Source organism: Notothenia rossii, assembly GCF_949606895.1.
Source record: "Notothenia rossii genome assembly, contig: scaffold_91, whole genome shotgun sequence".
Taxonomy (NCBI): domain Eukaryota; kingdom Metazoa; phylum Chordata; class Actinopteri; order Perciformes; family Nototheniidae; genus Notothenia; species Notothenia rossii.
This window is the reverse complement of record NW_027639797.1, coordinates 120,420-137,756: the sequence shown is the minus strand read 5'-3', so window position 1 is coordinate 137,756 and position 17,337 is coordinate 120,420. Positions and strand designations below refer to the sequence as shown.

Here is a 17,337-nt window from a genome sequence, read left to right as displayed (position 1 = left end):
GAAATATTTCATATAGTCCAAAGTGGGCTATGGCAAAGAAAAGCACAAAAGCTTCAAAACTGTACTGATAAAACAAATGAGAACATAATGTAAATCAAGGCAAATATTATTTGAACCAGCTCATGGTTTGAAATGGAAAACATTGAAAAGCAAAAGTATTATTAAAACCATGTACTACATCATGTCCTTGGTCCCATCCCTGGGAAGAAAATATTTACTGTGCTTAAAAACTGAATTTGGGACCTGGAGAACATTTCAGCTGCAAGATTAGCTCGTTGATAAGCTTGGGATATGAGATATTTTTGTAGCCATTCGTGGTGAAGGCATCTGTGCTATTGTATGCATTATTTTTGATCCAACATTTATACAGGCATGGCAGAATATGGCACTATTTTCACGTGAATATTCCATTGTCTATTTGTATACCACGAGCTGCAAAATGACCGCCTAACCCCACTGTACAGGCAGGTACTTGTTTAGACATACCTGGGCAGGCTCTGTTTTGCCGTGGTATCCTGGCACCTGCGGGCCGCAGAGGGGCGGCGTAGTTTCGGGCGACGAAGACTGCTGCTCTGAGGGCGAGGGCGGCGAGTCAGGCTGGAGTAAGCTAGTGTCCACAACGGAGGGTAACGCGATGTCCCCATCTGACCTGTTGCTACTGTCTGCAGTAGATGCAGTGTTGCTGGCGTTTAGTGATGGTTGCTTTAACCATTTTCATATTTGATTATCCACAGATGTGTGTCACTGCTGTGGAAGCACTTTTGAAATGATGCACGCGCAGCGGAGCAGATCACGCGCACCTGACACAATTTGTTGTTTGTATTTTTCGCTCTGTTCTCTTTTTTGAATAGAGGGTGCATAACATTCAACTGCCCCGGAGATCCCGACGCGAAGCCTGAAGGGTAAACACACCAGGTTTACTAATCTACCCGCACAATTTTTCTGGTGTCGGAATGTCTCGCTATGTTAGTACATTCAACAAAACACCATTTCATTTCGTGTTAAAATGTGTTGTAACTGCGTTACTGAGCATTGTAACGGGTAATATATTACCCAAATTTCATTAGTAATGCGTTAGATTACTTCGTTACAGCAAAATGTAATATATTACTGTAACTCCCTTACTTTTGTAACGCGTTACACCCAACACTGATGGCAACCTGGCAACCGTTACTGTCGAGCCCTGCGAAAGTAGGCAAATACAAGCACTCTTGTCCATGCTGCAGTTGTGGAGCTGGCTCGGCTTGGTGGTTGTCAATGCCCTTCTGCATGAAGTCAAATAAATGCTCTTTCATGTCTGGTCTCCTTCTGAATGAGCGCTGGAGAGAGGAGAGACCCTGCAATAGTATGTTATTAGGAAAGGGGTTGCGGGGGAAGCGAAAGAGCAGTGGTGCCACCCAGTGGTTTTCATCATCCATATACACCTCGTTTTCCATGGTTCGGAGAAAGACCTTGTCATCCAGAGACAGGGCTGGTTTGTCGTCTTCAGGTGTTTTTTGAAACACACTTTCTCCTATACAATCTAAACTTCCATTAAGGACATATTCCAGGCTGTGAGATGGGGCTGGAAGATGATGCTTGGCTGGACCATTTAACCTCTCCCTCACCTGAATGCTGTTCGTACACGGCTTAAGAAAGGATGGGCGTCCATGGGTCTTGTAGAAGTTGACATTGTTTGAATTGTGAGTCCCATCCAGGCATATTTCTCCAACTATGACCCAGCCAAGGTCAAGGCGCTGGGCGTAGGGTGTGTCACGAGGCCCGTTACACTGTTCACGCACCTTATGTAGACGCAGAATGTCTCTTCCGAGCAGAAGGAGAATAGGAGCATTGGTGTCGATGGGAGGAATCTTATCAGTCACTTGCCTGAGGTGTGGAAAATACTGTGTGATCTCCGGGGTGGGAATCTCTGACCTGTCGTCAGGCAAGTTGTTACATTTCAACAGAGGAGGGAGTGTTGTTTTAGTTTTCCCATCAAGTGACTCCACTATAATGTTGCATGCTTTTCTTCCTGCTGTCTCTACTTTGCCTGAGCATGTTGTTAGAGTATAGGGAGATGCATTGCCATTCAAGCCAAACAGATCAAAGAATTGTGATTTTGCTAACGATAGATTACTTTGATCATCCAGCACTGCATACACTCTGTATGACTTGTTGGGATAATCAGCCTGGTACAGGGCCGGACTGGGACAATAAGTCAGGCCGGGAATTATACACCCAGCCAGGCCACTACCAGTTTTCTTTTGTACCATTTTCCTGGATTTATTTGTCAATATTTACAGCGTTGCTGCCCATAGTGATAGCCCTAAACTTTAAATCTACTACCCCAGAATAAACATATGGACATGGGTTACTATTTAAAATAAATGAACATATTTTAAGTGGAGGTGGACCTCAAATCCTCTAGGGGGGTCCGGGGGCATGCTGGTGAGATTTTTGTTTTTAAATGTTGGACTTAAATGCATCAATCTGGTACACTTTGAGGGGGAAATAAAGAGACTACACCCATATGAAACAGAACTGTATACATTTAAATAATCGGAAAATCATAAGAACATGGCCATAACCAATAACATACCATATCCAATATGAAAAAACATTAAAACTTGTTTATTTATTTGTTTTTGGTTCATTTATAGATGTGAGTGTGTCTGGGCTCCTGAATCAGCCTCACCTGTCTCCCTCTCCTCCCTTCTCTTCTTTGAGGCAGCAGAAAAGACTAGTTTGAGCTCTCAACAAGTTTTTAAATGTTATCTTACCTTTTTGTCACCTAGTTAAACATTTTTTTGTATTATTCATGCATATTTTACTAATCACTCCCCCCTCAAATGGAAATATGTGTTTACATAAATGGTGACAAAACCGTTTGAGACCCACTGAAAACTTAGACTAAGTTAACTATCTAAACACTCAGAGAGTCCTTTACCTCACCTGAGCTGTAGTTATCAGTCTCTCAGTCTGACAGGAGAGGACTCTCCTCCACCTTGTTGACAGCTCATTATATCCGTTAGCGCAGCTAGCTAGCACCAGATGCTAACAACAACAATACACGTAACCGGTGCGCGCGCTTTCTCTCTCGCGAGCGAGCTTGAATGACACACAGAGACCAATCGAGGGCATTAGTATGATCTGTATGAAAGTGGCCAGGCCAAATCATGTAGACAGCCAGTCACCCTCTGTGAGGCAGAGTCAGACCCACATTTGCGCAGCGTTGCGTTCACAATACATACATACATAAAAATAAAAAAATCCTCAGGCCAGCAGGCCACTTAGCAGGCCAGGCCATCGGGAAACCTCCCGGTCCTCCCGATGGCCAGTCCGGGCCTGGCCTGGTATACATTCACCAAGCAGATTTTCGAGCACGATCTGGGCTTGGGAGCACCACAGCAGATTTGACTGTACACATGGAAGTTACTTCAGGTGGCCTTTGTCCTCCAGACTCGCCGCTTTGCTCATTCTCAGGTCTGAACATACCAAACGACCAAGGAGCTGGACCAGGATGCATGGCTGAGGTGTGTTTGTCACTTTCGCACTCCTTGCATTTAAGTTTTGCCTCGCAATCTTTGGCAATATGCTTTGTGGATTCACAACATCGAAAGCAGATGGATTTCTCATTTAAATAGGTTATTCTCTCATCAAGGTGTCCTCCTCGAAACCAACGGCATTTTGACAGTGGATGAGGCTTGTTATGCACTGGGCATTGTTTGTCTGGTTCCTCTGTCTTGATAGCTGAGCTAGACTGTGAGGCAGAATAAGTCACTTCAGTTTTCCTAACTGAAACAGCTGTTCTCAGAGTGTATTTAGGTGTTCTAATGTCACTTTGGGAAGAGGAGAGACTGAATGCAAAACTTGGATCATTTCTGATCTTTGCCTGGGCACATACACATTTCACAAAGAAGCTGAAAGGTGGGAAAGGCACAAGATAATCTTCCTTATACCTGGAGCCTTGCGTTACCCAGCGCTCTCGTAGGCTGTAAGGAAGCTTTTCCACTATTGGATTAACGCCTCTTGCAGTGTCCAAATGTGCTAGGCCAGGCAGGAATCCACCAGATTTAGCGGCATCTATCTCCAGTAGCAAGTCACCCAACTCTCTGAGCTGGTGGATGTCTTTGTTTGAGGTGGTTGGAAATGTCTCTATTCGTTTTAGAAGGGCATTTTCGATCACCTCTAGGCATCCATAACATTCCTCTAAGCGCCGCCATATCATACTGACACCTGCTGTGGGGTTATGAACGTGCACTGACCTTATCCGCTTTGCATGTGCTGCTGACTCCGGCCCAAGCCATTTGACAAGGAGGTTGAACTCTTCGTGGTCAGACGGATACAGCTCCCTTGTAACTGCTTGGAATGATGATTTCCATGCCCAGTAATTTTCTGGACGATCATCAAGAGCCAAGAACTCACGAGATACTGAGCAAGATCAGGAGTATGAGGAGTTGGAGCTGAGTAGTCATTTGGAACGAATGCTGGAGAGACAGGAAGAGATGCATAGTGTAGGTCCTCAGTGGGTTTGTGCTCATCTGCACCCTTGTGTGGCCAATGTATGCCACCTGGGTGCCTCCCTAGGGAGGTGTTCCAGGCACGTCCAGCTGGGAAGAGACCAAGGGGTAGACCTAGGACCAGGTGGAGGGATTATATCTCTTCGCTTGCCTGGGAGCGCCTTGGGATCCCCCAGTCAGAGCTGGTTGATGTGGCCAGGGAAAAAAAGGTCCAGTCTGCCCCGGGTCAGAACAACTTCTATAGGTAAACGATGTTGACAGTTGCATCGTGACACAGTTGTGTGGTGTGTATCTTTATTTTTACATTTTTTTGTTTGTATAGCCTCCAATCACAGTGGGTAACATTGCCAGGAAGCAGAAAAATTATACTTTCATACATTTCCAAATGACACCCACAACATCTTAGTGAAGACAATACAAAAAACAGCCACAAATATTTTTCAAAGATCAGATATTGTTTGTTGCATCCATTTCAAATGTTTACAAGGATTGTGCAGGAGTATGACAAAAGTGCTGTAGTCAGTTTAGAACCCAATGTATTGGAAAAACAGGAAGAGGATCGACATCCTTTTGTAAATATGACTGTCATGCATATATTATGTATTTGAAAATAATTATTCAACTCTCACTGCAGCAACTACACAAATGTGTATGCACTTATCATTATTGATAGCCAGTCTGAGCCAGAAGACAAAATGGAGCAACGGTATTAATTGTTACTATTACCACTTAATCGTTCGATTCTACACTGTAAATCTTATTACTAGCTTCATCATTTAATATTACAATACATCACTTTTTCTTTCCCAGAACAGAATACCTGATGGCGGCACACATTGTTGCAGAACTCTCTGCAAAAATAAGAAATACATCTTGCAGCAGGTTCAATATTAATAGAGCCAATGTGTGGGATGGAGCAATCCGCGGCTTAAAAGGTGCCTCATTCGACTCCTCTCATGAGATGTCAGTTAAGTTCACTGATGATGAGGGACAAACTGAGGATGGAGAGGACACTGGTGGTCCCAAGCGTGAGTTCCTGACCCTCCTTATGGAATGCCTGAGAATGCGAAGAAAACATCACGTCAGGAACTGTTTGTGCCCCATGGCGGTGTGACTTTCCCAGCCGCTCACTGTCTCAAAATCTGATTCTAAATCTATAATGTTCTCTATAAAGATAGAACTAATACACAATTATGAATGTATAATATAATACACATGTTTTGTGTATTTAATCATGCATTGGTCTACAATTTAATGATGGCTTCTACATATTTCACATAAACAGACAATGAAAAAATGTGTCCTTCATGCTGATAACTAGTGTATGCATCTGCCAATTAGTGTTCTAAACAGAGTAGTGTGTTGAATCCTTATTTCTTGCATTTGAAACAGATACAATAAAAAAAAAAGTGAACTTACTGTTGTGTTCAACTTCTGCCAAAAACTGTACATGTTTGCCACAGGAGCCACAGAACACTTGAACTGTCCCCAGATGTTGGCCACAGAAAGGACAAAACATGGCAGCCTGAAAAGACATACATTGATGTAGTATATCCATTTAATCAAGTCAATCAAAAACACATAGTCTAAATAGTGGTTAGCTAAATAAATAGAAAGATACATCATGTTTACCGTTGAATCTGTGTTTTGTCTCTCTCTCCTTGAATATCTTCTCTATATTTGTTCTTGAGCATGTCTAATGCACACTACTCTCCTGTCATTACTGTGTCCCTCTTCACATGTTGTCACTTCTCTTTCTCTCTCAATTCAATTCAATAGCTTTATTAGCATGACCATAGTTACAGGCAATTGCTAAAGTTCTAGTTGCAACATCTATATGTAATAGATATAAGTCATGGTTGATGACCTTCCGGGTCTGTCCAGCAGAGGGCGCGTGTTGCTTGCCGCGGGTGCATAATACATAAGACTTGAAGCAAGCTAACATCGTCTCTGTTTCCTTTGTCTTATATTTTCCCCATATTAGGTGAGTTCATCCGTGAGAAACGTTATATATGTAGACTGACTGTGTATAATATTAATGTGAATAGTGATAGTTGTTAGAGGTATTTTTGGAGGGTTTCTCTAGGTTCTGTAATTGTTGTAGCTGTGTATGCTAGCTTTGCGAGCGCCGTTAGCTATGCTAGCGCAGCTAGCTATGATAGTGTAGTTTAGCTCCAAGAAGGGGAGTTTGGTTGTTAATTTGGATATGTATGTTTGTACTGTGCATTTAAAAAGTGACATCTTGTGTGTTAAATTGGATGTATGTTTGCAGTACGCGCATTGTTAGTGGTTGTTTTATATCAAGAATCCATGTTCTGTATTATACAGCGTGCTATGTGTACCATGTTGTTGGCGGGCATAATACATAAGACTTGAAGCAAGCTAACATCGTCTCTGTTTCCTTTGTCTTATATTTTCCCCATATTAGGGGCATAACATTTGGAGGCGCTGCTGGGAGATTTGATTTGAGGACCATCCCTGAGTTGTTAGTGGAATCCTCTGATCAATCATCCCCTTAAACAACCCAGTCATCGGAGAAAGGAGCTTGGAAAGGCAGTCGAGGTCGTTTTCAGACAACGTTGGTAACCTGCATCCTGAAGTGTGAAAAGTCACCACTAGGGAGCAGCAAAAAAACCTAATTAAGTAAGATAAACCCTCATTTGCTATTTCTGCCCACTTCTCTGATACAATGGAGGCTGAATTGGAGAAGCTGCAGCTGGACATTACAGGTGCATTGTATACACTGACTGTAGAACAACTGATTAAAGTGTGCAATGAACTGGAGATTTCAGGACCGGATAATGTGCATGTGACTGGTAAATCTCGCAGTCAATTAATTTCTCATGTCACCAGGGACGTCGGAACTATTTTCTGGGGGGGGGGTGCGGGATTTTTGCTGGGAGGGTCGGGGGGGAAACTCACACTATCAATGATTAACGAACTCGACACGTAGGCCTAATAGCCTAGGCCTATACATAACAGATATAGGCTACATAAACACACGCAGCATCTTAATTGTTACGAAAATGTATGAAACAAAATGAATTAATCAATTAATCAAGCCTTTATTAAGGAACATACTGTAGCCTAATAGGCGATAACATAGGCCTACAGCATTCAGAAAATCAACAGAATAATACAGCCTTTACGAACATAGGCCTAATGGAATATTCAGAAAAATAACGGTTTACTTTGCGCTCGTAAGGGCTTTTAAACTGTTCCAAAAGTAGACCTTCTCTCCGTTGTTCTGCTGATAAATTCTTTAAGCAGGGTCGAGACATCGCATTCATCGAGAAGGTCGCTATGCGCATTCATAATGGCCAAATGAGTGAGTCTCTCCTGCTTAATAGTATTGCGCAGCCACGTTTTCAACCTGCGCAACGCCGAGAACGAGCGCTCGGATGCCGCGACAGAAATGGGCAGAGCCAGACAGAGCTTTATGAGCCTCTCCGCTTCCGACAGCATGGAGCGGGATTGGGGCTGCAAGGTGTGCAGAATGGCCAATACATCCTGAATGGTTTTCACTTCTCGCCCCCTACACACGTCGCTCAGGATGTCCAGCTCAAGGCTTAGCTGCTCTCTTGAAAAGGAAGTCAGTTCCAGGGAACCCACATCCACTCGTTTCCCTTGGGCCGCCTGTAGAACTGCCTGCTCTCGCCCTGCAGCTACGCGGAGTCCTTCCTGGTCAAAGCGCCGCTCCACCTCTGTGCGCACCAAGTCCAGGGCCTCAAACAATTCCCTCTTCCACAGGCTTGGATATTCTTTAATAGTTAAATATAACAGTTAAACAACAACCAACAAATAGTTTCCATATGGGCTGCCTATTTAAGCTGGGTGGGTCAACCTTAAATTTTCAATTTAAATTCAAATTATGAATATGGTTTGTTATGAAAGTAGGCCTATACGTTATTTAGTCAGTTGATACCGTTGTAATGAATTATTAATTGCAGGCTAATTTCGCAAATAAGCGTACATGGATGTAGTACATTATTATGAACTATGATATCGTTTTCTATGGATAGATCAAATCTGTCCACAAATGCTGGAGAGCACGCTCTGTGTGCGTATTTGTTGCATTCTTTCAACATTACAGACCGATGAGCTTTATGATTAATTTTAAAATACTGTTGGCATTATTTATTTATTTATTTAGGCCTATTTATTTACCCTCGTTCTCCAACTCCCGTTCCTCCTCCTCCGCTGTATGGCGAAAACGCGCTGGGGTCTTGCTGGTGCGCACTGGATGAGGAGGCTTCAAGTTGTAGCGCTCTGTGTATTGTTTGGTCTTGGCCACAAGGTCAGCGAAGGTGTCATCTTGTCTGAGTGTGTTCAGTCGCTGGCAAAGAAGTTTGGCAGCTTCCATTGATCCAAGGGCTGTGACTTTGGTGCCTTGCAGTGACCGAGCCACGGATTCACATGGCGTAAACATGGTAACGCGGGCAAACAAACCAAAGACTGTGCGCGTAGTGGTGCCCTTTTTGAGCAATCCTGCCACTTTGGCACGCGTCTCCCCCTTGACAATCCTGTCACTCTCCAAGGTCCTAAATGTCTGCAGCATCTCTCCATAGCATGCCAGCAACCGTGACAGTGCCACAACTCTGACGCACCACCGAGTTGGGCACAGGGCAAGCAGGTTGATCACTTCTCCACATCCAAAAAGAGACTGGTATAACGTTTTTCTCTTTGCTGAATCATTAATCACAACTGTGACTTCCCGAACAAAGTTCAGTGTATCGGCAACAAGGCGCACTTCTTTTGCCACTTCTTGCAACACTAAATCCAGAGAGTGGTTTGCGCAGTGGACAAACAAGGAGTCAGGACATGTTTCCTTTAATCTTGCCTGCACTCCCTTGAACCTCCCTGACATGTTGCTGGCCCCATCAAAACAGTAGCCTTTCAGCTTCTCCAGCGGCAGATTTAGCCGAACAAGGACATCTTTAATGCACAGAAAAAGCATCTCGGCGGTTGTGTCTGGAGCGTTGTAAAAGCCCAGAAAGAAATTCTGGACTTCAAGATTGTCATCTGCAAATTGTATACTGCATGAGAACTGTTCTTTTCCACTGACGTCGGTGGTCCCATCAGCAGTTAAGCCGAAAAAAGGACTTTCGGATGCTTTGGCTCCGATTTTCCTCTGGATGTCATGGGCAAACAGCTCCAGAACTTCATTCTGGATGCTGCCCGACATCCAATTGTCCCTCCTCTTCATCCAGTTTTGCAGGTCAGGATCAGCGCGTACCCTCTTGACCACTAGCTGCCACAACACCCCATCCCGATTTGCAGCTCCTCTCAGAGGGAGTCCCTGGCGCCCCAGGAATCTCACGCTGCTGAAAACGAGCTCCAGCATTTTCCGGGCTGTTATTTGTTCTTTAGCAGCAGCCTCAGACAAAAGCGCATTAATTGGCGTAGTTTTCAATGCAGCCAATCTTTGAGTCGCATCTAAATGAATGCGTGTTTTCTCGTGGTCTCTGATTTTCTCCTTTGCTTTTCTCCAGTTTGAAAAGCCCGTATCTTTCAAAAACGGACTGTCAGCTTGTTCTGACCCGACCAACTTGCGCTTGACAGCTGACCTGCACACACCACACACAATGCCATCACTGACCGCGATGTATTCCAGCCACGGCCACTCTCTGAACCAGGCGGCCTTGCAGGAACGAGTGAAGTTCTCACCCAACTTCTTGGCAGGAAAATTGTAATCCTGTGGTGGTTTGCATGATATTGCCTCTTCTTGGCTAGCACCGGGTGCTGGTGGTGGCGCTGGGGAGGGAGGACGAGGCCGAGGGCCGCCGGGCCCTTCGGCTGCCTGCTGCTGCTGTCCGGTTGCTGGCACACAGCCTCTAGGTGTCTCTCTCGGACGTTTAGCTGGGTCGGGCGGATTTGTAAAAAAATCTGAAATTCGTTTTTGAGACATAGGCTAGTTCTAGCTGGCGTAGTTGAACTCAAATCATGTAGCCTATGCATATGCTAAAAACAAATGCGAGCCGCGAACACAGCAAACATAAAAAAAATTCCCGCTACTTTTTTTTTTTTTTTGTACACATAGGCCAACGTCACAGTGAGCTGTCAGATGCAGTCTGCATAGCAACAGCTATGCCATGCCAGCCAGGCTGCTGTATTGAGCCAGGCAGGGTGCATATCACATCAAAAGATCTGTATTAAGAAATACATGTAAGTCAGACAAATTGAGTTTAAATTCAGAATCTTTATTTTTATTTTTTTAACGTAGGCTGACGGGAGGGGGTGCTCCCGCACCCCTAGTTCCGACGTCTATGCATGTCACAGAGCATAATGAACGTGAAGAAATGGCCGAGCTAGAGGATGAAGGCATGTCCGAACTTCTTAATGTGCAGGATATCATAGACAAAGCCAAAATTACAACAAATGTACATGACAGTGTCAAAATGGAAGATCTCCAGAAGGAGGTAGAGGCACTAAGGTTGTTATTACAAGAAAAAGAAAATGCAATGCATGACCTAATGAACACAAGCATGAACCACCCTGCCGGGTTCAGCCCCCCAGAAAGAAATCTGGCCCAAGTACTCCCCAGTAGTTCTATGTGGCGCAAAGATCTTAAGATCGCAGGCCAAATAGGCGAGCCAGGACAAAAGGATAGGCTCACATTTTCTAGTCTGGCCAGACAAATTGAAAATGGCTTTAGTAAGGGCTACCCAGAGTCAGAGATCATTGATGCTGTAATCCGTGCCATCACACCAGGCCTGCAGTTACGGAGTTACCTTGAAGGGAAGGAAAACCTTACACTGCCTGCCCTTCGCCGAATTCTCAGGTCTCATTACCAGGAGAAAGGTGCCACAGAGTTATACAAACAACTCACCTCTGAGGTTCAGAGTAGTAAAGAAACGCCTCAAAACTTCCTGATTAGAACTATGGACATGAGACAGAAAATCCTGTTTGCTTCTCAAGAAGCCGAGTCAAACCTAAAATATGACCCAGCACTAGTCCAGAGTCTCTTCATGCATACTGTCCTGACTGGTCTACAGAATGACAATATTAAAAGTGACCTGCAGCCTCTCCTCATGCAGATAAGTACTTCGGATGAGCTGCTGCTGGAGAAAGTGAACATTGCGTACACCAATGAAAAAGAGAGACAGGATAAAAAGAAACTTGCTGCCCCATCACGAGTAACAAATGTGAATACAGTCAAGTCCACTGAAGTTCCGGTGGAAATGAAAAGCACCAGCCAGCAAAACACAGTTACTCTGCCCACTGATCTGCTGTCAGAAATCAAAGGAATGCGCTCTGACATGGTGCTGTTGCAAGCCCTGAGAGCTGAGGTCTCCCAAATCAGAGAAACGATCCAAACGGCCACATCTGCACCCCCACAGCATCCCTCACCAAGCAGAGAACCAGCTAATATTTCCGCCCCTTATCCTGTGTTTTCACCCCAACAACCCTCTCCCTATAGGGCTGAATTCAATGCCAACAGCGTGTACCACCAGCAGCCACCAGCAGCAGTGCAGGAGTACCGACCGGCATTCCACCCGGCACGAGTAAGAGAAACGGCTCAGTTTCAACAAGGGTATGCACCGCAGCGATACTACCCAGCACCACGCCCCCGACCTAGGTGTGTTTCCTGTACTCATGCAGGCGAAGAGTACTGTCAGCATTGCTTTAGGTGTGGAAGCAGTGAACATTTCAGAGCAGGTTGTAAGGCACAGAGGGTAGAGGGACCCACTAGGCGGAGCCCTTTAAACTAAGAGGGGTTGCTCCCATGGGACATGCAGCAACCGGCCACACAGATAAGTCCCAATCTTGTGCAAATTGCAATGAAGAGAAAAAGAGTAGGGAACTACAATACTGTTCAACTTGCAAAATTACACTGTATTGTTCTAAAGAATGTCAGGAGAACCATTGGCCTGCACACAAAAGGCATTGTAAGACATACACATGTTCAGGTATTAAGAAAGCGACACAGTCACATGACAGATCCAAGCACAAACAAAATATTGCAAAAGAAAAAACAGCTACTGTGAGAGAGTTAGTAGGGAAAAAGTGCCTCATCAGGTGTTTCCTACACGAACAGAAAACTCAGGCCCTCTGGGATACAGGCTCACAAATTTGTGCTATAGATGAGGTATGGAAAGAAAGCCATCTAACTGATGTACCGCTAAGAGATGTAGCAGAGCTAATTGACCCTATAGACTCTTTACAAATTGAAGCGGCCAATGGTACAGAAATGCCATATGTTGGTTGGCTTGAAGTGTCCTTTAAACTTACTGCAAGTGATACCGAGTTGCTAATACCCATGCTAGTGCTAAAAGGTAACCAACAGCAGTGTCCCATTATTGGCTTTAATGTCATTGAGCACCTTGTGATAGCCAGTCAGCCAGGCCAGAAAAGACATGGGGATAAAGAGAAGCTTGTACAGGCAGTAAAAATTGCCTTTCCTCATCTTCGAAAAAACAAAGCAAAAGCCTTTATTAATGCTGTGAGTGTAGGACAGACATGTGACTATAACGTAAGAACAGCAAATGAGAGAGTTATTGTGCCTAAACGTAACTCCATTCAACTCGAGTGTCGAGTACAGGCTCCATTTTTCAAAGAGGATAAAACTCTGGTTTTTGAGCCAAATGAGAACCCACAATGGCCTGAAGGATTAGAGTTTTGTGATACTCTTGTGTCCGTGAAGGCAGATACAGTCCCAAGAATTATTGTTAGTGTGCAAAACACAACAAATCATGACATTACGATGGCAGCAAGAACTATTATTGGAACTGTACAGTCAGTCAGATCAGTATATCCTGCAAACATATTTAAAACAGACCAAAAACCTGCTGCATCAATCCACCATGTCAACGCCCAGATCTCCAGTGAAAGCCCCCCTGTGCATGAGCAGTGGGATCCTCCTGTGGATTTGACTCACCTTGATGAACACCAGAGACAAATAGTCAGTCAGATGCTAAGAGAAGAATCAGACTCATTTTCCAAGTCTGATGACGACATAGGCTGTGTGGAAAACTTGCAAATGAAGATTTCACTACAAGATGCTGAGCCAGTGTCAAGAGCCTACCGCTCTGTTCCAAAACCCTTATACAAGGAGATGAAAGATTACTTACTGGACTTGATAGCACAAGGGTGGGTTGAAAAGTCCATTTCTTCCTACTCCTCTCCAATCGTCTGCGTAAGAAAAAAGGACGGAACTCTACGTTTATGTATTGACTACAGGGAGCTCAACAGGAAAACCCACTCAGATCGCCATCCCATCCCCAGAGTACAGGACATTATGGATAACCTGGGAGGAAACACACTCTTTTCACTGCTGGACCAGGGTAAGGCATACCACCAGGGTTTCATGGCCAAAGACAGTAGACACCTAACAGCCTTTGTGACCCCCTGGGGCCTTTATGAGTGGGTACGAATCCCGTTTGGACTCATGAATGCCCCTGCAGCATTCCAGCGCTGCATGGAAGAGTGCTTGGAGGGCTTAAGGGATGAAATATGTGTGCCATATCTTGATGATGTTCTTGTGTTTAGCAGGACATTTGAGGATCATATCAATGCTGTCAGAAGGGTGCTGCAACGGCTGAGGGAGCATGGGATAAAACTAAAGCCCAGAAAGTGTGACCTGTTTAAAACACAAGTACGTTACCTTGGAAGAATTGTGTCTGCTGAGGGAAATAGAGTGGACCCTGCCGATACTGCTGCAGTAACGGCCCTGAAAAACAAACACCCAGGAACTATCGGTGAGTTAAGAGCAATAATGGGACTATTAAGTTATTACAGGCAGTATATCAAAGATTTTTCACGTATTGCCTGTCCCTTGTATGACCTGCTTAAAGCACCTACAGAAACTGAAATGCTGAAAAAAACGAAAACAAAAAGAAACAGTAGAGGAGTTTCATCCAACACACCCATCAAATGGACTGACATGCATCAGTTAATATTGGAACAGTTGATAGACTGTCTCTCGCAGCCTCCTGTTCTAGGTTTCCCAGAGTTTTCACAGCCATTTGTCCTCCATACCGATGCTTCCAACCAGGGATTGGGGGCAGTATTGTACCAAAAGCAAAATGGAAAGCTTCGTGTGATTGCTTATGGTTCACGTACTTTAACAACAGCAGAGAAAAATTACAATCTACACGCAAATTAGAGTTTCTTGCCCTCAAATGGGCAATCACAGAAAAATTCCGTGATTACCTATACTATGCACCATTCTTCACCGTCTACAGTGACAATAACCCACTTACATATGTACTGTCCACTGCCAAACTGAATGCAACAGGTTGTCGATGGGTAGCAGAACTGGCAGAATTCCATTTCATAATTAAATACCGTCCTGGTAAGGAAAACATTGATGCTGACAGTCTGTCCAGAATGCCTTTGGACGTGGAAGTATTCATGGATGAGTGTACAGAGGAAATGTCATATGATGTGATTGGAGCAGCTACACAAGCAGTGGAGAACCAGGATGAATCCAGTGTGTCATGGTCCATGGGTGTCTCATTAAGTTGTGCAGCATTAACTGTAGACGCATCCATCATTCCATTGACAATAGGACAGATCAAACATGACCAAAGAAATGATCCCAATGTTGGAGCAGTGATTCAGTATAAGCTGGCAGAAAAGAAGCCATCAGGCTCAGAACTCAAACAACTCAGTTCACAAATCTTATGTCTGCTAAGAGAGTGGGACAAGTTGGAGATGAATGAGAGTGGAGTGTTGTACAGGAAAACTTCAAACAGAACACAGCTTGTGCTTCCAGAAAAGCACAAAAGTACAGTATTAAAGGAGCTCCATGATGAAATGGGCCATCAAGGTGCAGACAGGACTACATCTTTGGTACGGGACCGGTTTTACTGGCCCTACATGCAACGAGAAATCGAAGATTATGTCATGAGGAGATGTGTGTGCCTCAAGCACAAGAAACCAAGCCGTCAGACAAGAGCGCCACTGACGAACATTGTCACCACTCAACCGTTTGAGCTTGTCTCAATTGATTTCTTGCACCTTGACAAATGTAAGGGTGGTTATGAATATATTCTTGTAATTGTTGACCACTTTACACGTTTTGCCCAGGCCTACGCCACGACTTCCAAATCAGGAAAAACAGTTGCAGAAAAAATCTTTAACGACTATGTGCTGAGATTCGGCTTTCCGACAAGAATACACCATGATCAGGGTGGTGAATTTGAAAACCAATTGTTCACACAATTGAAAAAGTACTGTGGAGTTGCTGGGTCGAGAACCACTCCCTACCACCCACAAGGAAACGGACAGGTCGAGCGGTTTAACCGAACATTACTCCAGATGTTAAAGACCCTCACAGAGAGACAAAAGACTAACTGGAAAGACTCACTAAATAAACTGATTTACTCCTACAACTGTACTCGTAGTGATGTAACAGGTTTCTCACCCTTCAACCTGTTGTACGGACGCTCTCCACGGTTGCCAGTTGATATGCTGTTCGACTTGACCGTGGAGCAAGGGGACAGTAATCATCATCGTTACATGGAAAAGTGGAGGCAGGGCATGGAGGAGGCATACGAGATCACAAGAGAAAATGCTCACAAAGCTGCTATGAGAAGCAAGACACATTATGGCAGTAAGGTGAGAAGCTCAGTATTACAGCCTGGTGATCGTGTATTAATCAGGAACATGACACCTCGCGGTGGTCCTGGCAAACTGAGAAATCACTGGGAAGATGCTATTCACACAGTTGTGCGTCAAGTGAGTCAAGATATCCCTGTTTATGAACTCAGACCTGAGAGAGGGACAGGGAGATCAAGGGTTTTACATCGTAATCTTCTCCTCCCATGTGACAACCTGCCGCTGGAAACTCAAGTACAGCCACGTGCAAAGAGAAAGAGTGTGGAGAGAAATGAGGAAGCGGAGCAAACAGGGGAGGAGGAAGAGGATGATGAGTATTATCTAGCACCACTTAAGCAGCAATCAAATCCATGCCCACCTGAGACAGTGAATCCTGCGTGCACTAGTACACCTGTGGAGCTTGAATGCATACACTCTGAGGAAAACCTGTCAGCTGAGCCAGAGAAAGAACAAGAAATGGCACACGAAGTTGGGTACTTGCCGGAGGGGGAGGACAGCTACGTTGAGGACAGCTATGTTGAGGATCTACCTGTGGAGAATGACAGCTACGTTGAAAACAGCTGCGTTGAGGATCTACCTGTGGAGAATGACAGCTACGTTGAGGATCTACCTGTGGAGAATGCTGTCCCATCACCTGCTCAAAGTGACCCCAGTAGTAAGGAGCTTCAAGGGCATCGACGACAATGCAGACGACCAAAGGTCTTCACATATGATAGGCTTGGCTCACCAGCCTGCTACAACATAAAAGCACCACCTCTGCATACAAACTTAAAGGTGCCATGGACACACACTGTACCGCCATACCACTTTCAGCAGTACTATGGATATGAGGGTAGTGACATTGCACACCATTGAACTGAGTAAATGCACATACATTACACTCAAAGAACACATAAAAAGGAAAATGGACGGCAGAGGTCACATTCAAAGTGATTGTTGACATGAGATACATTTATGGGCTGTGTTTTCACACAATATATCATTACATGACACTGTTACAGTCAATCATATCTCACTCACCTGTTTTAAAGGAGTGTAGTTCACTTGGACATGCTGCACAGGCAGAACTGTTAACAAGGTAGCAACGGACTATGTTGAAACTATGTGTGACAAAGGAGGTCAAAAACAAATGTATGAAAATAGTTCCAGACTGTAACATTGCACTTTATAGGTAAATGTACTAAACATGTTTAGCCTGAAATAATGCATATTCGAGACCGTTTCTTCTGGCCACATATGCAGCAAGAAGTAGAGCACTCACACACACAACATACAT

At 44.4% G+C, this 17,337-nt stretch overlaps 1 protein-coding gene across 1 annotated transcript; it reads right to left on the bottom strand.

The window, feature by feature from the left end:
* Window positions 1–7,709: 7,709 nt before the first annotated feature.
* LOC307027396 (zinc finger MYM-type protein 1-like) lies at window positions 7,710–9,843 on the bottom strand (the record flags this gene model as incomplete). The annotated part of the gene is made up of 2 exons (XM_079695641.1): window positions 7,710–8,260; window positions 8,667–9,843. 2 exons carry the CDS (start codon window positions 9,841–9,843, stop codon window positions 7,710–7,712), a joined length of 1,728 nt encoding a protein of 575 aa, XP_079551767.1.
* Between the last annotated feature and the right edge of the window lie 7,494 nt (window positions 9,844–17,337).